General features: G+C 37.1%; 1 protein-coding gene across 4 annotated transcripts in view; it reads left to right on the top strand.

Moving 5' to 3' along the window:
- Positions 1-24,270, top strand: part of MRG15 (mortality factor 4-like) — a 69,852-nt gene that overhangs the window by 19,276 nt on the left and 26,306 nt on the right. For all 4 annotated transcript variants that reach the window (XM_089102673.1, XM_089102672.1, XM_089102676.1 and 1 more), the window contains exons 3-5: positions 10,718-10,813; positions 21,480-21,702; positions 23,555-23,656. In XM_089102673.1, coding sequence (XP_088958799.1) covers positions 10,718-10,813; positions 21,480-21,702; positions 23,555-23,656 — 421 coding nt within the window. The remainder of the gene's footprint in view (positions 1-10,717; positions 10,814-21,479; positions 21,703-23,554; positions 23,657-24,270) is intronic.

Here is a 24,270-nt window from a genome sequence, read left to right as displayed (position 1 = left end):
TATCTTATGTAATGCCGGTATGTACGCCCAAGGCGTTATGACCTTATTTAATGACGGTCTGTAAACCCAAGGTGATATGACCTTATGCAATGACGGCATGTACACCCAAGGTGTTGTGACCCTATGTAATGACGGTCTGTACACCCAAGGTGTTAAGAACTTATGTAATGGTAGTCTGTACACCCAATGGTGTTATGACCTTGTGTAATTATGGTCTGTACGCCCAAGGCGTTATGACCTTATATAATGACGGCCTGTATACCCTTTATGTAATGAGTAATATGCCATACCATAAATATTGGGTTTAATACACCCAAATGATTAAAATACAAATAATTACAACTAAGACACAAAAATTCACTTCTGTAATATACATGATTTCTACGTACCATCAGGGTTGCCAGCTGCCAATATCTAAAAAGGGGTAAAAACTGAGGAAAAGGGGGAAACTTTACTCAAAGAGTGAAAGTCCGTGCTTTCGCTCGGCCCGGTATGTCGAGAGGATCAAAGAAATTATCACGTTCTAAGAGTGGCTTATTCTTTGTTGTTGACTGCAGTTCTTCTGAGCGCTGCTTGATGAAGTTTTTCAGCATTGGGGAGAAAGGTAGCGTGATAAGCTGTTTTCTCTTGAATGGCTCAATTGCCAAAACTAGCTCTGCCACCGAGCGAGGCTGTTGGACGGTAATGGTAGGCTTGAGGCGAATGGTGTCACCCAGTACTTCGTATACAAGGTCCAGCGACTCTGCCAAAGAGACCATGTCATCTGTTCCAGGATCGGTGTCTAATTTTAACCAACTATAAAATCTTTATAATTAGATGCTGGGCCTATTCTGAGCTGCAATCTCCAGACCAACTTATCCCTTGCCAGAAGGCCTATAACGCCGTAGGCGTTATAACCTTGTGTAATGATGGTCTGTACGCCCTAGGCGTTATGACCTTATGTAGTGACGGCCTATACGCCCTAGGCGTTATGACCTTATGTAATTACGGCCTGTACGCCCTAGGCGTTATGACATTATGTAATGACGGCCTATATGCCCTAGGCGTTATTACCTTTTGTAATGATGGCCTCTACGCCCTAGTCGTTATGACCTTATGTAAAGACGGCCTATACGCCCTAGGCGTTATGACCTTATGTAATAACGGCCTGTACGCCGTAGGTGTTTTTACCTTATGTTATGACGGCCTGTACGCCCTAGGCGTTATGACCTTATGTAATAACGGTCTGTACGCCCTAGGCGTTATAACCTTATGTTATGACGGCCTTTACGCCCTAGGCGTTATGAGCTTATGTAATGACTGCCTGTACGCCCTAGGCGTTATGACCTTATGTCAACTTATAAAATATAAACCTATGAAAGCTATTATCCACACCCAGATACTGGATTTACCGCAGCTAAACCATAAAAATACAAATAATTAACTGGTCTTCTAAACACCAGGCCTAGAATAAAATTAGATATTTATATAAATATAGATAAATATGTTAAAAATGTGTACACATAGGAGGAACATTTCTGAAGTGCATCAATGTATTTTAAAAACGCATAAGAGTTTAAAATGAAAAAGGTTGCAAAATTTACATAATATGGTTTTTCATCTTTTCAACATTTGAATTAACCACTTTAGTGGCGCAAAAATGAACAAAAGAAAGAGTCATGGAACAGTCTTTTAAGGCACTAAAAATCAAATCAAAATGTGAATTTTTATATACAATATCGCAATAGTGTCCTGGATATCTCTATTGAAGAAGATATAATCATTAGAAAACATTTCTAATGTTTTCTAATGTTTTCCAGCCATTTAAACATTTGCCTCTCAATTACTTGGACTATCTGTCTTGGCTTTTCTCTGTCTACAAATACCCAGCCCAGTATTGATGCAACCTATTGCCCAAAATACTTGATAACTTCAATTCAAAATCAACGGATCCCAAATCAACTCCCAAAAAGATGTTGTGAATAATTGTGCAATATGCATGCTGGGAGGGTAGGAAGTTCCTCTCCTATTAAACAAATATTTTGAGTATAAACTCATTTTCTTTTTTACTAATAAAAATGTTTTATATGTTGAATTAAAACCAAGAACTACCTTGGATAGTGTCTATCCTTATGACCCCTTACGCCACAAAATAGAAACTGGTCTGAATTGGCTATGGAGAGGGACTGGATCGCTGTGAAACGTTTGTTTTCGGTGGAATTATGGTGTCTTGACCCCGTCTTTGCATTGCAAAACCGAAGAAAGCTTTTGTTAATAGATGTTCCAACGTATGAGGTAATGGCGACGCCAAAGATGGAGTTTGGCCTATGGATAAAGTTCAGTGTCAGCTATGGAATGATCAAAAGTATCTTTTTTGTAGATATATGAAGAGCATAGGAGAATAGAAAATAATACACACAAAATTACACAGTGAGCATAAACCTTAAGATTTAGGATAATTAGTCTGATTGTCTTTTTCTTTAGATTAATTAAAAAAACTTTTTCAAAGAAAAGTAAAGAACTCTATTAAACAAAAATGAGCAAAAATAAAATCAAATAATCTATGAAGCGTGAAACTACCGCAAATCGGCAATGATAAATAAATGAAATCCAAAACGAACAGAAATTACAATAAATAACTGAGTCAAACTCAAAATGAGCAGAAATTAACATAAGTTGGGCTCAAAACCCATATGCCTTCCCAAGGCCAGAACATAATTTGCGCTTTACTGAAAAAAATATATATGTTCTTACTTTTATAACGTTAATAAATCAAATAATATTAATATTTTGATTACTGAATATCAGCGAGTGTATATTAAACTGACAATGCAAATTCATTTGTATTTCTTTCAGTAAAGTGCAAATTATGTTCTGGCCTTGGGAAGGCATAGGCGTTTTTAGCCCAACTTATGTTAATTTCATCTCGTTATGAGTTTGACTCGGTTATATATTGTAATTTCTGTTCGTTTTGGGTTTCAATTATTTATCATTGCTGATTTGCGGTAGTTTCACGCTTCGTAGATTATTTTATTTTATTTTTGCTCATTTTTGGTTTAATGGAGTTCTTTACTTTTTTTTGTAAATCTTATTTTGTGGAAATTTTTTTTTAATTAATTTCTGTTCGTTTTATATTGACACAGACTTTTCAGAAAAGAAGAAAATAATACTTTAAATCTTTTCGTTTTTTATCAGACTTTATAGTTTGATCTGCTGTTTGTATGCGGGAGAAAAATTTTCACCAATTTTTAACAACATACACCGTTTTAAAAATGGACACAAATAGTAGTGTTTAATTTCGTTTCATACCTCCTCTAGTTGACCTGAAATCGAGAACTTGATACCATTCGCCAAAAAATCTGCTTACTTTCTTTGATAGGTTGGATACACTTACGCTATTTTGACTTGGTTAAATTTTAAGAACTGAAGTAGCCCCGAAAGTTTGAACATAATACCCTTAGTCGTTCTTGAGATTCTGCTGAGATGCCTTATTGGGAATTAGGATTAACATACTCCATTTTAATTAAATCTTAAGGCAACATTTAGTTTTTAAACCTAAAGGCAAATGGAAGGGTGGGCGTGGGAGGGGGATTAGTTGCCCTCCAGTCACTTTCGATTATTAAAAAGGGCATCAGCCCTTTCTATTTTCAATCAAATGAGCCCTTTTCGAAGTTCCTACGACAACTCCTTCGATACGAAGTGCCCTGGTCTAAACAACAGCAAAAAAATCATACATTATACCCACATCGATCTTTACTATAAACATTTCAAGCCTTCCAATCACTTTCAACTATTAAAAAGGGCACTAGGCCTTTCCATTTCCAATCAAATGAGCCCTTTTTGAGTTTCTACGACAACGCTTTCTATAAACACCTTATATGCCCCCAGGGCATAAATTTAAATCCTTACCCTAAGGGTTGTGAGGGTGGTTGTCATCCTCTAAGAAATAATTTCCAGAACTTTCACTACGTTAAACAAAATGGCTATCTCAAAATTTTGATTGGACGTGTTTGGGAAAATGGTTAGTCGCTCTCCCATCACTTTCAACCATTAAAAAAGGCACTAGCCCTTTCAATTTCCAATCAAATGAGCCCTTTTGAAGTTTCTACGACAAAGCTTTCAATAAAAACCTTGTATACCCCCAGGGTGTAACTTACAACCCTTGCCATGAGGGCTGTGGGGGGGGGGGGGTTGTCACCGTCAAAGACCTAATTTCCAGAACTTTTTACTCCGTTTAACACAATGGCTATCTGAAAATTTTTATTGGATGGGTTTAGGGGAATGGTGAGCGTGAGAGGGTGTTTAGTTACCCTCCAATCACTTTTGACTATTAAAAAGGGCACTAGCCCTCTCAATTCCCAATTGAATGAGCCCCTTTTGAAGTTTTTACGACAACTCTAACTATAAAAACCTTATATGCCCCAGGGCATAACTTACAACTTTTGCCCTGGGGGCTCTGGGGGGGTTCGTCATCCTTAAATGCATAATTTCCAGAACTTTCAACTACGTTGAACAAAATGGCTATCTCTAAACTTTGATTGAATGTGTTTGGGGAAATGGTGGGCGTGGGAGGGGGGTCAATTACTCTCAACTCACTTTCGAGTATTAAAAAGGACAATTTTCAAACAAATGAGCCCGTTTTTGAAATTTCTACAACAACTTTCTATAGACAAAAACACGTATAAATGTAAGGATTCAAGCATACAAACCGACAGAGACAGGTACTGAGATAAGCAAACACCCGCCCACACATAAGCAGAGGAAGTAGAGACAAAAACACCTATAAATATATAGATTCTGACATACAAATCGACAAAACAGTCACCTTATATGCCCCCAGGGCATAACTTAGAACCCTTGCACCGAGGGCTCTGAGGGGGTTATCATCCTAAAAGACCTAATTTCCAGATTTTTCGACTACGTTGAACAAAATGGATATCTCAAAATTTTGATTGGATGAGTTTGGGGAAATAGTTAGCGCGAGAGGGGGGGTTAGTTGCCCTTCAATCACTTTCGACTATTAAAAGGGCACTAGCCCCTTCAATTTCCAATTGAATGAGCCCTTTTTGATGTTTTTACAACATCGCTTTCTATAAAAATCTTTCTATAATAACTTACAACCCTTGCCCTGAGGGTTGTGGGGGGAGGGGTTGCCATCCTTAAAGACCTAATTTCCAAAACTCTCAACTACCTTGAATAAAATGGCTATCTAAATATTGTAATGGGATGTGTTTGGGGAAATGGTGGGCTTGAGAGGGGGGTTAGTTGCCCTTAAATCACTTTCGACTATTATAAGGGCACTAGCCCTTTGAATTTCCAATTGAAAGATCTCTTTTTCATGTTTCTACGACAAAGATTTCAATAAAAACTTATATACCCCCAGGGCATAACTTATAACCCTTGCCCTGATGACTGTGGGGGGAGTGTCCTTCTCAAAGGTATCATTTCCTGAACTTGAAACTGCGTGGAACAAAATGGCTATCTCAAAATTTTGATTGGGTGTGTTTAGGGAAATGATGTGCGTGGAAGGGAGGTTAGTTGCCTTCCAATTACTTTCGACTATCATAAAAGGCACTAGCCATTTCAATTTTCAATTGAATTAGCCCTTTTTGAAGTTTGAACGACAACGCATTCTATAAAAACCTTATATGCCCCCAGGGCATAACTTACAAGCCTTGCCCCGAGGGCTGTGGGGGGGCAGTCATCCTCAAAGACCTAATTTCTAGAACTTAAAACTACGTTGAACAAAATGGCGATCTCGAAATTTTGATTGGATGTGTTTGGGGAAAAGGTGGGTATGAGAGGGGGGCTAGTTGCCCTCCAATCACTTTCGACTTTGAAAAAGGGCACTAGACATTTGAATTTTCAATCGAATGAGCCCTTTTAGAAGTTTCTACGACAACACCCACTATAAAAACCTTATATGCCCCCAGGGCATAACTTACAACCCTTGCCCTGAAGGCTGTGGTGGAGTGTCCTCCTCAAAAACATAATTTCCATAAACTTCTTCGATACGAAGTGCCCTGCTCTAAAGGAAAAAAATAATAATAAATAATACATTGTGTCAATATCGTTCTTATATTCCCTCAGGGCATAACTTAAAACCCTTGCTCTGAGGGTTGTGGAGGATTATCCTCCTCAAAAACATATTTTCTATCTGGAAATCAACTACGCTGAACAAAATGGCTATCTCAAAATTTGTATTGGATGTGTTTGGGTTAATGATGGGCGTGGGGGGGGGGGCGCTAGTTGCCCTCCAATCAGAACTATCAGAAGATCTCCAATCAGAAAATCAGACCTATGATTGGTCCGATTTTCTTTAGATTCTTTGGGAGCAATTCCAAATATAGGCTGCTGAATGGCTGCAAAATAGGCTGCTGAATCGAAAGTACTAATTATGTTCACCATTCTATTCATGTACCTTCTAGAGAAGACTACGTTATGAATAAGCCTCTACTAACTCCTTGGTTATTATAGAATTTAAATGACGTAATCTCGTTAGGAGTTTTACTAGTTTCCCTGGTAGGAATCCTTGAATCAATCTTATGAAAGGTCTCCTATACTCCTCTGTGTAGCTTAGTATTTAGAGAAAGAGGTCGTAAATTTTATTTGCCTTGGAAAAGTGGAATTTTCTTGTTTTTGCCTTCATAATTCTTTCTTGTTAAGCCTGAAAAGTGAATGTCCTTATATAATGTGGTCCCAGTGTCCTGCTAGCAGTGGATAATAAAAGAAGACAAATCAGTACTGCCCTCCATGCAAAAAAGTGATTTTCCTTCTTGTTCGAACCTGGTGACTGTAAGTTTTCTGTTTTGGGTTTTTGGCCATGACAATTCCAATCTTGTACTTTCTGTTTTGATTTTGGGGTCTCAGGCTATTTTTCGGTATTTTTTAAAATTTGTTTTCAAACTAACATTTTACTATTAAGACTAATTTAGATAATTGTTACCCTGCAACCATGGAAATGTTCCTTAGGTCTATCTTTAGAATATGTTACTTCTTAATTGGAAAGCCACACGCACTCAGAAATGATCTAAAGCTGCTAACAAAGAGCGAATGCAGGGGTAAGTGGTATATGCAAAGACAGGGTAGAAGGTGGGACACGGTATTTTTCTGCCATCTAGCATTCTTTAGAAAATCCAATAAAGCCACCTAGTATAGTTCATTCAATGGCGGACATGACACTTCTATCATTTTGGTAAGTTGCTATTTTTGTTTTTGAGAAAATTGACTTCAAAGTTTCGGCTATACCCCCCAAAAAATATTTGGGCAAGTTTTTTTGTGCTTTATTTTGTAATGGTTTGCAGAAATTGTGTTTGCAAGATAGCAAACAAAAGCTAAAACATCAGGCCGCGTCGTGTGGCCATCTTGTGGAAACATATGCAACAGTAAGAAAAATCGGACACAATTTCCAAGTAGGGGTCGCATGGCATATACCGGGACAAGGGCAAGTGGTATTTAGTGGGACATGTCCTAGTATATACCACATGAATTCTTACAGTTCAGTTCATACATTGCGTCTTTTCGTATCTGTTTTTACTTGTATCCTAACGATAAAAGTAGCTTATACTTTCTTCAGATTGGACGTCAGAATAAAAGAAAATGCCACAATTTCCAAGAGCTAAGTGGGTCAATTTCCATGAGTCCCACCTTATACCCCGTCCCTGCATGTACCGAATATTCTAAATTGGTTGCTGAAAAGAAACTTGACCAGCATTTCATGATTAAAGCAGCTATTGTAGACCTAGAGGCTGGCTTACCAATTAAAGCAGTGACGGAGAAACACAGAGTGTCACGTTCATCCCTTCAAAGACACTACCAAAATTGTTCAAAACTCAGTGATGATGGAAAAACGAATTGCAATGGCGCCCAGAAGTTCGGATTTGCTTCTATTTTTACGCCTGAAGAAGAAGCATCGCTCTCTCAATACCTGCTGCAAGCGAGCAGAATGTGTTATGGTCTGACCAATTGAGACACCAGACCCTTGCTTACAACTACGCCGTCGCAAACAACAAGACTGTCCCAGACAACTAGACAGACTCCAAATAAGCCGGCATAGACTGGTTAGCTGGATTTGGGGCTCAAAACCCAGGCTTTTCGCTTTGAAAACCAGAGGCAACAAGTTTGGGGCGTACCAAAAGTTTTAACAAGCACAATGTAAAGCAGTTTTTCTTCAACTTGCAGTCGGTTTTGAAGAAAACTCCATTTACAGCAAGCAACATATTCAACTGTGATGAAACCTCAGTCACCACTGTTCATGTTCCTCCAAAGGTTTTTTTACCGAGAATGTTAGGAAGATAGTGGGCAAAGTAACCTCATCTGAGCGTGGCGTGCTTGTGGCTATGGTTGAAACCATCTCTGCCAGCGGGTAGTACCTTCCCCCTACATTATATTCCCAAGCAAGAAATTTCAATCTCACATGCTGACTGGTGCTCCTGCTAACTCTGCTAGAGGAGCCTCGCCTTCTGGATGGGTAAACCAAGAACTGTTTCTGGAATATGTCGAACATTTCAAGACTTACTTGCATGTTTCCCCTGAAACCCCGAAGCTTCTGATAATGGACAACCACAAGTCCCACATCTGTTATGCAGTTGTACAGTTTGCGAAAGAGTCTGGTATCACTTTACTAACAATATCACCTCACTGCAGCCACAGGTTGCAGCCATTGGACATTTGCATGTATTTTCCCTTCAAATGCCAATACAACAAGGCTGTGGACAACTGAATGCTATCCAACCCATGGAAAAATGTGACGATATACGAGATTGCATCTCTTGTTGGCCAAAGCCTCCCCGTATCTTTCACACCAAACAACATAATAAGGGGCTTCGAAAAAGCAGGGACATGGTCCTACAAGCCAGACATCTTTAGAGAAAAGGATTTTCTAACATCTGCTGTAACTGATAGACCTGCACTTGATGCTTTGGATCCAGTTGAACTTGGTAACAACCAGACCGAAACCCCAAGTACAAGTGGGCCTGAACAATCCTCTACACCCATTTTAGTTCCTGTGACGTCAGAACAAGTATGGTCATACCCTAAAGCTAAGCCACGTGTACTGAGTGGCAGAGGCAGGAAGAGGGGCTCTACAAAGATTATTATTGGCAGTCCTTTGAAAACACATATTGAAGAACAAGAAGCCGATAACAAATATAAGAAATCTCGGGGTTGTAGGGCTAGAACAAAAGTTAGAAGTGTTGGAAGAGCTGAAAAAGCAAAAAAAGACCAGACAACAAAAAAGTTATTTGCGGATTCAGAAGGAAGTGATGATAAAAAATTATTCTTGATGATGACAGTGATGATTTGATGAAAATAGGTGAATCGGAAGATGAAAATGAGAAAGAGGAAGAGATCTTTGACAGTGTCTCTACAGGAGATTTTGTTCAAGTTGTTTACGAAGGAGAGTATTTTCCTGGGTCTGTCCAAGAAAAAAAACAAGAACAGTGTCAGAGTGAGCACCATGGGCATGGCCGGTCTTAGAAAGTTGAAATGGTCGGACCGAGAAGACTCAATATTTTATCCAAGGGAAAACATTTTGAAAAAGTTGTCGCCTCCTACCCCAGCACCCGGTACAGCTTCCAGAGCAGCGTCATACTTCGTGTTTACTGATTGGTAGTCTAGTCTTGTGCCTAAGATATTTTTACTTTTGAAGTCGAATTTCTTATACAATGAATAGTCAAAGTTTTCTACCTATACATGAATCTTTTTACTATGTCCCAGAGTATACCACCTCGTGTCCCAAGATATACCACCCACGGTACTTAGTGGGACAAATGGTATAAGCAGGAGCATTCCCCTGTTTTTCTTCTAGCTGTACAGGAAAAATCTGGAAAAATCACAGTTTTGTAGCAGTTCTGGGGCTTTTATTTGAGCGATAAACCATTTTTCTACTCCAATGTTAACCATGCATTTTGGAAGTTTTCCTAAATCCGTCCCTGCTAACACTCCCTATGTTATATTGGTAAAGTAGATGATTATATTAAAATTTTCAAATACAAAAAAGTTACTTAGGGCATCTTGAAACAGGTTTTCCAGGCAGTTCAGGGGTCAATTAACCTTGTTCCCTAATACATAAATTTTACTTTACATTAAATTACATTAAAATTACTGACATAACAAGGGACCATTAGTCTTGCCACATAAAAAGGTGTGTTTTAACTATTTGTTGTAGATGAAATCACTGGATTGAATTATTATCTTTGTTCTTAAAAAGGCTCGTCAGCAAAATTGGGATCTTGAGATGAACCCTTGGTACTTGAAGAATAGAGTAGGTTTTTGTTTTTTACTCTTTCAAATATGGAAATTTGGTAGAATCCAACATCAATGAAGGTGATCGCTCTTGAATATTCCAAGGATACAGGGGAGGCTGTGAAAATGTGTCCCAGACCCCATGGGCTTGGGCATATATTTTTTCCAAAAATAAGAGCAATTAATCTCTGTCAGATCCAAATTATTCTTTTGCATAATAAATAATAAGTCCTATCTTTGTTCTATTGTTTTGTTCACTAACATTTACTTTATTTATGCTAACTTAATTTTTTTGTACTTAACTGAAGCCCAATATGGTACCAAAAATTGGATGGCTCTTGTCAATTTAAGTGTTTATGATCTTTTCAGTTGTTGTTGTATTGGGGATGCTGTGTCGGAGTACATTTGTCATGTTTCTCAAGTTTCTACTATATAGTGACATATTTGGAAATTAACCTCGTGATCATTAATTTGTTTTTTCTCTTCCAACTAGCTGGGATGAATGGGTTCCAGAAAGTCGTGTACTGAAGCACAACGATGCAAATCTACAAAAACAGAAGGATCTGAAGAAACAACATGAACTTCAGGCGTAAGTTCTTCAATATTGTTTTTGCACATCCTGGGTAATAATGATCAATTGCTGTAAGAGCTACACTGATTCAATTTTTAGCAAAAAGTGTGGCTTGATCTCTTTTATTAAAGTAGTTCAAAATCAGTATTTGAAAAATGTTTAGGTGTGGTACCAACCAAAAATAATCTGTGAGGGTTAGTATGTCTGATCAAAAGTGAAATTCTTGTCATTCTAGAATTTTTTTTTGGTGACACCTATCTGAGAAGGAACACCAATAGCACATTTTTGTCTATGAATAAACTGGAAACAGCAAACAAAAAGTTTATTCAGTTAGAGAAGCTAACTTTAAATCCGCAAAACAGAAGTAAACTAAGGATTTTCCATGTGACGATAACTTTTTCATTGAGTAACTTGTAATCACTCTGCCAAAGAAGAATTCAATCCTTGTCAGAATCTATCTGTAGTTCATGTCTAACAACTAAAACAAAATAAAAATTATAGAAAAACGGATGTAGCCTAATGTTTTAATAAAGCAGTGAAAAAGTAACAAAAACAAAAAGGGAACAAAAAGGGAAGGAGAAGAAGAAAACTAAAATAAGTTAAATGAATGCATATAAAGAAAAGGAGAATAAACCAAAAAAAACTCAAAGGATAAAACTCACATTTGAATAAAGGCAAATACGATAATTATCATCAACGCATTAAGGTACCAAAAGAACAAAATAGAACAAATTTTGTTGTCTTTCTGATAAACGGAATATCGCAATATTACTGAAAACCAATTTTGTGACAAATATTTTCTTTTGTACTTTTAAACTGATGAGGTTTCAGCAGTTAATATCATTATACATCAAATATTCAGTTTAATTTATTGGCTCTTTTTAAAGTTGTTAAAGACGAATATAGTTTCCCTACAAACAATCGTTTGGATACTGCCTCTTTTCCTAATTTTCAATAAAACCCAAAATCTTACTGCGTCATTGGAACTTAACTGAAGACTGATTATATTACAAATAATTTCTTTTCAAGTTTTTACAGCATTTAAGATAAAAATACAATTACAGTGAAATAAACTCTTGAACTGATGGATCTTTCAACAATTAAAGTCATTATACATCAAATATTCAATTTAATGTTGTTTATACTACCCAAGCTTATCCAAGACACAGATAGTATTCATTAAAGCGCCAATGACGCAGTAGGTTTTAGACTTTTACACTAAGAGAAAGATATAACACCCAACCTATTGTCTGTGGTTAATTTTTTTTTTTTCAAGCTCGAATTTCATAGTGAATTAAATTTGCACTCGTTTAAAGGTATACTTATTAACTCACATTAATGTCTATTGTATGTTTTTGTGCATTGAGCATTTTTTCAATTTACGTTCTTGTCTAGTTTCATTTATGCTTCAATAGGAAAAATATTGTTTTTCATTTTAAGCTTGATTTTCTTATTCAATCTAAACATTACTCGATTTAAGATCTATTTATTCATTTATATTATTACTTGTTGTATGTTTTTGCTATGATTGTTTATTTAATTTCTGTTCGTTTTAGGTTTCATTTATTCTTTAATATTAATTTCTGGTCGTTTTGAGTTTGAACTTTAAAAGGTATTTGTATCTGCTGAGCTTAAGTTTAAAATGGCCTTTACTTTTCTTTGAAAAGCTTATGTCTCGGAAAGTTTTTTTAATTAATTTTTGTTCGTTTTTGATTGCGAAAAATTTCAAGTTCTCAAAAATTCCTTATTTCAAAATCAAACTTAAAAAAAAAATCAAATATTCATCAAAGTATCAAAACTGATATCAAAGTAACAATATCAAAATGAAAAATGGGTTCGTGTCAACCTCGGAGTTTTTATTATCTGATGTTTGAATTATTTTTAACAAAATTGTTATCTCAAAATTTTTTTCGGATGGGTTTGAAGAAAAAGGGCGTTGGGGGAACTAGATTAAGTTTCAGTCACTTTTGACTCTTAGAAAGTGAACTGGAACTTTCTATTTTCAATCAAATGAGCCCTCTCTGAAGTTTATACGATATCCCTTCTATAAGAACCATATATATCCCCAGAGTATAACTTACAACGCCCTGGGCCCTGGGGGGTAGTGTCGACCCTGAAGTTTTAATATCTGATGGTTGAACTATTTTTTACAAAATAGTCACCTGAAATTTTTATCGGATGGGTTTATCCCCGATAAACCCAAAGGCGTGGAGAGCAGGAGGGGCTAGTTGCCCTCTGATCTTTTTCACTCTGAAAAAATGAACTACAACTTTTAATTTCCATTCAAATGAACCTTTTCTGAAGTTTATACGAGCATACCTTCCATAAGAACCATATATGCCTCCAGAGAAATACTTACAACGGCTGCCCCGGCCCTGGGGGGGGGGTCGACACAGGAGTTTTTCTTATGTGATCTTTTAACTATTTTTAACGAAATGGCCATACGTAAAGGAGTTTTTGTTACATGATCTTTGAACTATTTTTAACAAAATGGCTACCTCAAATTTTTTATCAGATGTCTTTGGGGCAAATGGGCTTGGGGGGCCAGTTGCCCTCTTATCACTTTTGACTCTTAAAAAGGGCACTAGAACTCTTGATTTCCAATCGAATGAGCCCACTTGGAAGTTTATGCGACGACCCCTATATGAAGTGTTTCTGGGAAAAAAAATGGAGTGTGGGGGAGGCCAGCTGCCCTCCGATCACTTTTGGCTCCTAAAAAGTGAACTACAACTTTCAGTTTCCAATCAAATGAGCCCTCTAGGAATTTTATAGGAGCATCCCTTCCATAACAACCATATATGCCCCCAGGCGGGTTCTTTTGACTCTTAAAAATTGAACTAGAACTTTCCATTTCCAATCAAAGGAGCCCCCTCTGAAGTTTATGCTAGCATCCCTTTCATAAGAACCACATACGCCCCCAGGACAACACTTACAACGCCTATCCCCCGGGCTCGGGGGGGGGGGGGCGTTTTTGTTATCTAATTTTTTAACAATGTCCAAACACGGGCTATCACAAAATTTGACGCGGACGAGATTAGGAAAAACAGAGCGTGGGGGGGGGCTAGTTTAACTCTCTTGACTCTTAAAAAGTGAACTAGAACTTTCAATTTCCAATCAAATGAGCCCTCTCTGAAGTTTATACGAGCATCCCTTACACAAGAACCATACATGCCCTTACGGCATAACTTAGAACGCCTTCCCCTGTGCCCTGGGGCACAGGGAAAGGCAAGATTTTTAACAAGATGTCTATCTCAAAATTTTTATCAGATGGGTTTTGAAAAAGAAGGGGGGGGGGGGAGCTAGCTGCCCTTGGATTTTTTTTTACTATTAAAAAGTGAGCTCGAATTTTCAATATCCAATCCAATGAGCCCTCTCTGAAGTTTATACGAGCATCCCTTTCCTACGAACAATATATGCCCCAGGGCATAACTTAAAACGCCTGCCCCCGGGCCCTGGGGGGTTGTGACGACACCTGAGTTTTTGTTTTCTGACTTTTGAGAAAATTTTTAACTTAATGACTATCTCAAAATTTTTATTGCATGCATTATGGGAAAAGGGGGCATGGAGGGGACTAGTTGCCCTCCAATCTCTTTTGAATCTAAAAAACTGAACTAGAACTTTCAATTTCCAATCAAATGAGCCATCTCTGAATTTTGTACGAGCATCCCTTCAATAAGAACCATATCTTCCCCCAGGGCATAACTTACAACACCTGCCCTCGGGTCCTGGGGGCTGTGTTGACCCCTGAGTTTTCGTTATATGGTCATTGAAATATTAAAAAAAAAAGCTATCTCAAAGTTCTTATGGGATGGGTTTGAGGAATAAAGGGCGTGGCGGGGGGGGTGGCTAGCTGCCCTCCAATCTCTTTTTACTCTTAAAAAGTGAACTAGAACTTTCAATTTCCAATCAAATGACCACTCTTTGAAGTTAATACGAGCATCCCTTCCATAAGGCCCATAAATGCCCCCAGGGTATAACTTACAACGCTTGCCCCTGGGCCCTGGTGGGTTGTGTCGACACTAGAAATTCTTTTATATAATTTTTGAACTATTTTTAACAAAATATCTATCTCAAATTTTTTATTGGATGCATTTGGGAAAAAAAAGGTTTGGGAGGAGGGAGAAGCTGGTTACCCTCCAATATCTTTTGATGCTTAAAAAGTGAATTAAAACTTTCAATCTCCAATCAAATGAGCCCTCTTTGAAGTTTATATGAGCATTCCTTCCATAAAAACCATATATGCCCCCTGGGCATAACTTATGACCCTTGCCCCTGAAGACTGTGGGGGGAGTGTCCTGCTCAAAAAAATAATTTCCGGAGCTTTTATCTATGTTGAACAAAATTGCTATACCAAAATTTTGATTGAATTTGTTTGGGGAAATGATGGACGTGGGAGGGGTGTCAGTTGCCTTAGAATCACTTTCGACTATTAAAAAGGGAACTAGCCATTTAAATTTCCAATCGAATGGGCCCTTTCTGAAGTTTCTACGACAATGTTGTCTATAGAAAACCTTATGCGCCCCCAGGGCATAACTTACAACCCTTGCCCTGAGGGCTCTGGGGGAGTTTTTATCCTCAAAGACCTAATTTCTAGAACTTAAAACTACTGTAAATAAAATGGCTGTCTCAAAATTTTGATTGGATGTGTTTGGGGAAAAGGTTGGCCTGAGAGGGAGGTTAGTTGCCCTCCAATCACTTTTGAATTTTAAAAAGGGCACTAGCCCTTTTAATTTCCAATCGAATGAGCCTTTTTTGAAGTTTCTACGACAACGCCTTCTATAAAAACCTTCTATACCTCAAGGACATAGCTTAAAACTCTTGCCCTGACGATTGTGGGGTAGTGTCCTCCTCAAAAACATATTTTCTATCTGGAAATCAACTATGCTGAACAAAATGACTATCTCAAAATTTTGATTGGGTGTGTTTGGGGAATGATGGGCCTGGGGGGGGGCTAGATGCCCTTCAATCACTTTCGACTATTAAAAATGGCACTATCACTTTGAATTTCCAATGGAATGAGCATTTTTTGAAGTTTCTACGACAACGCTTTCAATAAAAACCTTATATGCCCCAGGGCATAATTTTAAACCCTTACCTTGAGGATTATGGGGGAGTGTCCTCAAAAATCATATTTTCTATGTGGACATCAACTATGCTGAACAAAATGGCTATTTCAAAATTTTAATTGGATGTGTTTGGGGAAATGATGGGCTTGGGGGGGGGACTAGTTGCCCTCCAATCACTTTCGACTGTTAAAAAGGACACTAGCCCTTTGAATTTCCAATCGAATGAGCCTGGTTTGAAGTTTCTACGACAACGCCTTCTATAAAAACCTTATATGGCCCCAGGGCATAACTTAAAACCCTTACCCCGAGGGATGTGGGGGATTGTCCTTCTCAAAAATATATTTTCCATCTGGAAATCAACTACGCTGAACAAAATGGCTATCTCAAAATTTTGATTGGATGTGTTTGGGGGAATGATGGGCGTAGGGGGGGGGGGCAGTTGCCCTCCAATTACTTTTGACCCTTAATAAGAGCACTAGAACTCTCCATTTTTATTCGGATGAGCCCCATTTGAAGTTTCTACGACGACCCCTTCCCTATGAAGTGCCTCTGGGAAAAAAGAATAAATAAATAATAATAATAAAACATTGGAGCCGTATGGCCTTTACTATAGGCAACGCTATAGCGTTGCCTCTGATTGTTATAAACAGGATATCTGTATTCCCCATTATATCTATGCTGATCCCCATAGATAATTTTCTTAATTTCTATCAGTTCCCTAGAACTTTGTATTAGACCAACATAATTATCAAATATTTGATAATTGCGTTTGATAATTGTGATAATTAATTATCAATGAATTAAATAAAAGGTAAGTGGGTTTGGCTGTTGCAAAGTTTTAGAGAAATAATAGAAATTAAGAAAATTTTCAATGGGGAATTAGTATAAATGAAGATGGAGGGTAATGTAGATTGAATCCCATTAATGAAAAGACTGGTCAAAACCTCAAATACTTTAAGTATTGAAATTAAGCATAATCAGTCTCAAATAAGTTTAAACCTTACAGACAACGGTCAAGATGAACTGATCTTTGAAAAGAGGTAACATGCTTCTGCTAGATCGGCAAATTAAAAAATTTATGCAACCTATCAAGCGCAATAAGTTATTTAGACTTTTGTTGAATTATAATTAACCTAGGGCATAATTAAATTTTTTAAGATGAAAAGGCATTCGTTTTGCTAGATTTCAATCAGTCAAACAACCAACTGTGGTCTGTTCTGTTATTTTCTTGTTTTGCGACGTTCCATTTATTAGACAGACAACATAATTTGTTCTGCTCTGCCCTTTTGGTGCCTTAATCCGCTGGTGATAATTATTATATTACATCTTATTAAGATATTAATTCTATCGTTATAATTTTTTTGTTCTTTTCCCCATTCTTTATATGCATTTGTTTGATTTAGTAGGTTTTTTTCTGTTTTTGTTTTATTGGTTTTTCGCTGTTCCTTTTTTCGTGTCCGTTACAAAAAGCTTCCGGACGTGAGGCCGAAATTTTCGGACCTTTATTATTATTAAAAAACGTTTCTTTGTTATTTTCACTGTCTTATTAAAATATTACACCTGTTTCGCTACAATTTTCATTTCGTTTTAACTATTAAAAGAAATAAATAGAAGGGCAGTGTGGTTTAAGAAATTAGTTAGGCCCCGTCTACGCTCTGGCTTTTTCAGGCGAAGTTGCTCATGCTTTTTTACTTTTTCCGCCAGCTCTTCAGTCTCTAGTGGTGGTTTTTCAGGCTCTAAAAGTAAATCACACAGATTTAAAGTAGGTTTTTTTTTCATGAAAATTCAATTCTGGTGGACGAAAATTGTTTTCACTCAACTGATTTCAGCTGTAAAAGCCATATTGAAGATAAGGCTTTTTGCCTGTTCAATCCAGAACATAACTGAATTCAAGGAACAACTTATACAAAATTAACCAACTAAATGAGTTATGATATAATCCTCTGGGTTGCAGCTTTCCACTTACCCTTGATCTTATTTTAATCATTTGGGAAGTCTTCGAGGGGTTTGACATGTGAACGAGTTAATAAAAATGAAACATGTTTATAGTTCATAAGAACATTTAAATACCACATAGCGTACTGGCTAAACATCATGCCTCCTACAGACTGAATCAAATTATGATAGTTTATGTTGTTTTATTAAAGAACATGATTTTGAAAATGCTGATCATAATATTTTACTCAATAATACCAAAATGATTTCCAAAGATGCAAGGCTTAAAGTAGTTATCTTTATGCAATTGAAATTCAGAAAAGAATCTGCAGCACCAAAGGTGTGCACAGATTTTGAGGAGTGTGCACCTCTCAAAATCTCAAAGCTATGAGATTTTGGGGCAGTATCATATATTAGTCAGTGTTGCAACGTTGGACTTTGAAAATAAATAAATAAAACTAATTAGTTATATTTGACAATGTTTTTTTCCCATGAAAATTCCAACGATCTATTGATTCTCAAAGACAACTGCACCTTCAAAGGACAGGTACGTCTTCTTAAGCTGTTTGGAACGAGGTGTTTTTAAGCTTGTTTTGTTGTTGATTTTTTCACCTACATTTTTTTGTTTTACATTTGGCGTCCACTATTACCAAAAACTGCTCAAAAAATGGTTATGGAGATCTTTAAAAAAAATGAATTCCCGATTTGCTGTAAGTTTTTAAGATATATATGGCTGTGTAAGTTTTCGCGTAGACTTTTATTTATTATTAAAAGTTGTGTTTTTTTTGTCCACTTTCTTGTTTAAAATATTGAACCCGTTCTTCTACGTGTTCATTTGTTTGAATCTGTAAATGAAAAAGTAGTGTGAATTAAGAAATTATTAAATTTTTTTCAAAGAATGAGCGATTAAAAATGAAAAAGAGTAATTTGAACCATATTTTTCAACTTACATCCCCGTCCCCAACTATTAGGGATATAACTACTCTTTGGAAGCATTAAAATCCATCCTAATGGGCAATTTTTGCAATACCTCATCACCAGAAAACTCAGGCCAATTGCATCTTTTATAATTGTCAATAGACAGATAAGAGGTAATTAATCAAATAATTGTAAGCAAGTCTGCATTTTCAACGAAATCGTGATTGGTTTTCCGAGCAGTAGGCCAATTAATTGTGATTGAACTGTAATAATCTGTTGGAACTAATCGGACAATTATGCAGTGGGGGAGTAGTTACATTAAATTATTTTAGTCAAATCTGCTCTTGACGCACCAACTTTGTTGCTCAAATAGTTCTATGGGATATTTTCACTGTCACCCGTTAAAGTTCTCAAATGACGTTTTCATGCTTCCAAACGAATTGCCAAAATCTGTTTATAAAGTTGTTCTCAAAGGGACAAACAGTAGAGCAATATAGATATGGAGGATTAAAGTGTGATCAAACATTCATTACTCTCCGGGTTTTTCTCTGGAAACGGTTTTTCTCCCCGGGTTTTTCTCTGAGAACTAATTAGGAAAGGGTTGGACATCCAGATCAATGAAAAGGGGCAAGACAAAACTAGTGAGCTATCCAATGGTGATCCATAAAATAATGACCAACAAAACCAAGTCTCCCTACCACTTGTATCGGAATTCGGCTCTACTAGAAAGTCTGTCAGGTCTTACAAATTAATATAACTTGTCAGTCCTCCTTTCCTTCCAGGCTAAACAAGCCCCTTTGTGTTGGCTGTACTTTAGAGTCACTAAAGCTGATTTTGCCAATTGGCGATTTCTTCACGTAGGTTCTTTGCAAAGAGGGGGGATATTAAAATGATTTACTGGTTGTAAAGTAAAATAAATATCTTGTTTTACCTTTGTTAGCAGATAGGCGCTTTACTGTTTCTTGACTTCTTAGTAGGGGCTGACAGGAGGGGTCTCAGCGTATGAGTGTTTTCGTCCATATTATACGAAGGCGAAAACCCGCAAAACCTTCAAATTTGTCCTAACCATTATTATAGTCTCTCACTGACACTACATCTCTGACAAGATTGATCTGTGATTGATACAAAAATGGAGCTTACCCTTTGCTCATTTCCTAGTGCTTAAAGGTGAAAGTTAGCCTATACACTTTCGGGTAAAAAAAAAATTTTATCGTCTCTATCAGGGAGAGGGAAATGTAATTAAAATCGCAGGACGTGTTGGTATTCAGAGGCTGAATACCTCTTGTCTCGGTTTTACTATAATAATTGGCCTTCTTCTCTCCGAGTAATCCTATGCGAATGTTGGCGATATTCTAGTCTATATGATACTATACGGATTCGCTGGTGAAGGTCACAGGCATGGATGTTAAAAGTACATCTTATTAATGTCTGGCCTTGGGGGCGCAGGTTGTGTGCCTTAACAATTCTCTATTAAGGGGTTTTGTGTCGATTTTGAATTATGCAGAAGTCGAGCGCGAATATTGGTTTATTTACGAAAATAAACCTAAGGTTGTTGTTTTTATGTGCAAAAGTGATGCCATCGTTCTTGGTATAAAGTTTGTGATGGGACAGTTACACCAGCTTCAAATGTAGCATATCTAGATTTCTCAAGTGAAGTTTGTAAGGCGTACAGGATGCTCGTATGTTTGACCATTTCTTTTAATTTTAGCTTCCGCGTTTAGTATTTTTTCCCTTGATATGCCTGACGTTTTCACTTTTTCCCCGTTTGGCCTCTTCCATCGGATAAAAATAAACGCCCACTCTCGTCTTGTTTTTATCGCTTTTTAAAATATTCGTTGTGTGTTTCCACTTGGAAAAGTAATTCTATGATAAGCAAAAAGTGTTATATGCGTGGTCTGTATCTGGCTATAAAGAGAAGGTTTAAAAGTTTCACCATAGTCTGGCAATGGAAATGCCCTTAGATATTTTTTGCCGGTGTTTTTTCTCGGTTATTGTTCCTTATTATTTTTGTACATTTATGAATTTGTATTTATCCTTATTGACTAATAACTGTTCCTTATCTTTGTTTAATTCCCAGTGTGTTATTATGAGTGTGTGATTAGTATTTGCCTTATTGTTATTTATTCATTTTTATCGCCCTTTTGTAGTTTTGTAACTTTAAAGTGGACAACAAAACCATGCATGGATTGAGTTAGGTTTCATGTTTTGGAGGAAAGTAGCACTTAATTAGCACGTGCATTTATAAAGCTAGAAACATTGATCGGACGTGAAGAAACAGAGAATTAAGGTAATTTGAAGCTGAAACTGGGTACATTAAGACCGTCTTAAAGCAACCTGTCATAGTTTTTCTAGAACAAGAAACTCTTCTTGTTATTACTATTTTAGAAGTTTGTAGAATGGTGTGATCGGTCTTAGAACGATGACGGATAAGTAAAGCCAAAATATTGCTTCCTCAAATCATCGACAAAGTTGAATGTCGGCTGCTTTAACACTTCGCCCTTGCCTGGCAACGTGATGTAGTTTTCATTGGCTTTGAAACTAAGCAGAAGCAAGAGGACATTTAAAAACTGATCTGAAGGATAACGGTATTAAGCTGACAAGGAAAGAATGGCGACACTGTAGAATTTCAAACAGTTTCTGATTGATAGAAATGCGGTTAATAGGCCAATCATAAACACTCCTATAATACTGAAGCTCCACAACTTAAATTCTGAAGATGCAATGTGAAATACCAATTAAGCATTTTTTTTTTTTTTTTTTTTAAGGAAAGCTAAGAGGATGTCTGCAAAGATTGGTAGGGAAAATCCCGACAAAAAGGATATTGACTCTGAAGGGAGTCGACCCTCTACACCACTGGACAAGGTGGAAACGCCCCTCTTGAAAGGTCAAAGATCACAGAAGCGTGCTGCTCCTTTCACTCCTGCCAAATCTGTCAAGGCAGCGCCGGTGCCACCGAAGAAAAATAAAGTTGATACATATGTTGAAACGGTAAATTTGTATTTATTTATCTTTTTTCATACCAGAAAATTTAGCACTATGTAGGCATATTCGCAAAGATTTACTTATTCATATATAACTTTTAAGTGTAATACATAACACAGCTCACTGACGTTTTATTATACTATCTGGACTCCGTTTTACACCTTCTTCGCCGAGATCACCTAGGCTCTTTGCGGTTAAATTTGGTGACTCTCATCTGTATATATTCCTTGCTTGTGCGTTGGCTATAAAAAAAAAAAAAACGTTTACTGTGGTCTTATTCTAAATGAAATAGGACTTTATTCGACACGCATATCAATTTTTATGCCTGGTAGATGTGAAATTACTCACGTGTTACCAAATGGCAGTCGGAAAACAAAAAGCTTCAGCTAAAAATAGTGAAAAGCAATAGTGCGTGCTATTGTTGCACCGTTCCTGGTCCTTACCATATCTGACAATTCACGGAGGGGGAGAAGTGGATCCCAAATTTTATCATCTTGCCATCTTTCAGAAGCTGGTGTTGGACATTAAGCACACTTAGTTCAAAGTAAGGGCTCCTATCCTAATAGCAAGGAACAGTTTCTCCCTGATAGGAAGGCATCATACATTTATGGAAAGGATTTGTCGGATCCTAACTAAAGTTGCGTGGGAAGTAAGAGCTACTCTCCTAGTTGTGTCTTTTGCTAGTCTTGTCGCAATCAGTCTAGCCTCTGTAAGTGAGACGGTAGGGGTCCATAAGTTTATTTTGTCATTATATCTCCCAGACTGGCTTGTTAGATCTCAACCAAACTTTAATCTTCCAGATCAAGACTCTAAAATATCATAGTCCTGATATCTTCTAGAATGAGACGTCAAATCCCAAACAAAATGGGTGGGAAGTAAGATTTAGTGCCCTGTTTCTAACTTTTGAGTGTCTGAACTTAAGTCAACCTCTACAAAGCGAATTAATTATTTTTTCTTTGTCTTTTTTTCTGGGTCTGCGCCCGAGCTGATGACTGTAGGGCTGAGAGTCCCCAAATTCTTTTCATCAGAATATTTTGACTCAATCAAACTTGATGAGATACTTCCTGATCAGCTTGGGTAATAATTGTGTCATGCATTGATTCTAATTCAATTAGGTCTTTTTGTTTGGGGGGGGGGGGGGGTTGAAGGACACTTGGATTCTAGTCATCAGGATATTCATAAAAAAGGGATTGAAATCGATCAAATTTTGTCAGATACAACTATTGATTTTCAGATTATACCTTTCTAGAGGCCAAGATTGATTTGATTGCCGTGGGGGAAAATGACGGTGGTCCTCTTAGGACATTTTCCAGAATGTAATTTTTAATCCTAACTAAACTTTGTTGGGATAGATCTGGGCTCATAATTATGTCCCATGAAGAGAGGCCTTAGAAATTGTATCTTTCAACGGACTCTCCTCCTCCTCCCCCCTCCCCGAATCGCCATGAACGCCAACAAAAATTTCTGTTAAGTGCTTTTCGTTTCTTTGTGATTTTTTGAATTTAAATTAATCGCTTTCTAATCTTTATGTTCACCTTGGCACCATTTATTGAAATGGGGGAGGGCGATAGCCTATCTTGTTGATTTTTTTTTTTGGGGGGGGGGGTGAAATTAGAAAAACGGAGAATCGCTATGACACTGCAGCTGTAGGGGGGGGGGGGGTCTGAATGTTTTTGCCTGTACTTGTTTTGTCGTTTCTTTAAAATCTGTCATCAGTGACGTAATTTTCTTCGTTTACTATGGGCATTATTTATCTTTTCTGCAACGTAGTTTCACAAATCTGATAGCATAAATTAATTTCATTTTCCAATGTTCTAAACTTTACCTATCATATAACTAATTAAAAAATTGTTTTCAGGAAGAAGAATTTCTTGCTAAAGTGGAAATCAAAATCAGAATCCCTGATGAATTAAAATCTTGGCTTGTTGATGATTGGGATTTAGTCACAAGGCAGAGAAAGGTATGTTTGTTTTTAATATGGGTAAAGCAAAAAATTTTAGGAAGCGAGGGGTAGGTTGAGAGATTTATCCAACTGAAATGGGGCCTGATCTTAAACAACCAATGCGCCTTTTTTCACAGAATGTGTCTCATTTTTATATATCCTTTTCTATCAGTCCTCTCTCTGTCATTTCCTTATATTTGTTTGTTAAAAATGTATCTATGAACATGAGGGTAAGATGAGATTTGCTAATTATTTAATAAGCATATAATGAATACACAGTACTGATCCCCCAAAAACTCCTGATTGCACGAAGATGGGGTCTGATTCTGGATCAAAGAGTATGTATTTCACCTGAATGTCTGCTATTCCCATTGTTGTCTTTGTCTATCTGATTGAACTCCGTTATTTCTATATGGGCATATGTTCTAATTTTTTCTTGTGAAATTTTATCTTTTAAAGAAAGTTGTCAGTTTTAATCACTATGTTCTTGTTATTTTTCAAACGCTGGCAACAAAATTATTAAAATGATCAAATAAAGTTTTCGTGCTAGTGCCAACTACAATCTTGTGTATTTACATCTTGAATGGGAAGATGTGCCACGGCAAAAGCAGGAGAATAGTAAAAAAACGGAA

The sequence above is a fragment of the Artemia sp. Qi Xiang Cuo genome, chromosome 16 (genome assembly GCF_049724085.1).
Source record: "Artemia sp. Qi Xiang Cuo chromosome 16, ASM4972408v1, whole genome shotgun sequence".
In the NCBI taxonomy this organism is placed as follows: Eukaryota; Metazoa; Arthropoda; class Branchiopoda; order Anostraca; family Artemiidae; genus Artemia; species Artemia sp. Qi Xiang Cuo.
The sequence above is the reverse complement of the archived record's forward strand: the minus strand, read 5'-3'. Positions and strand labels throughout refer to the sequence as shown.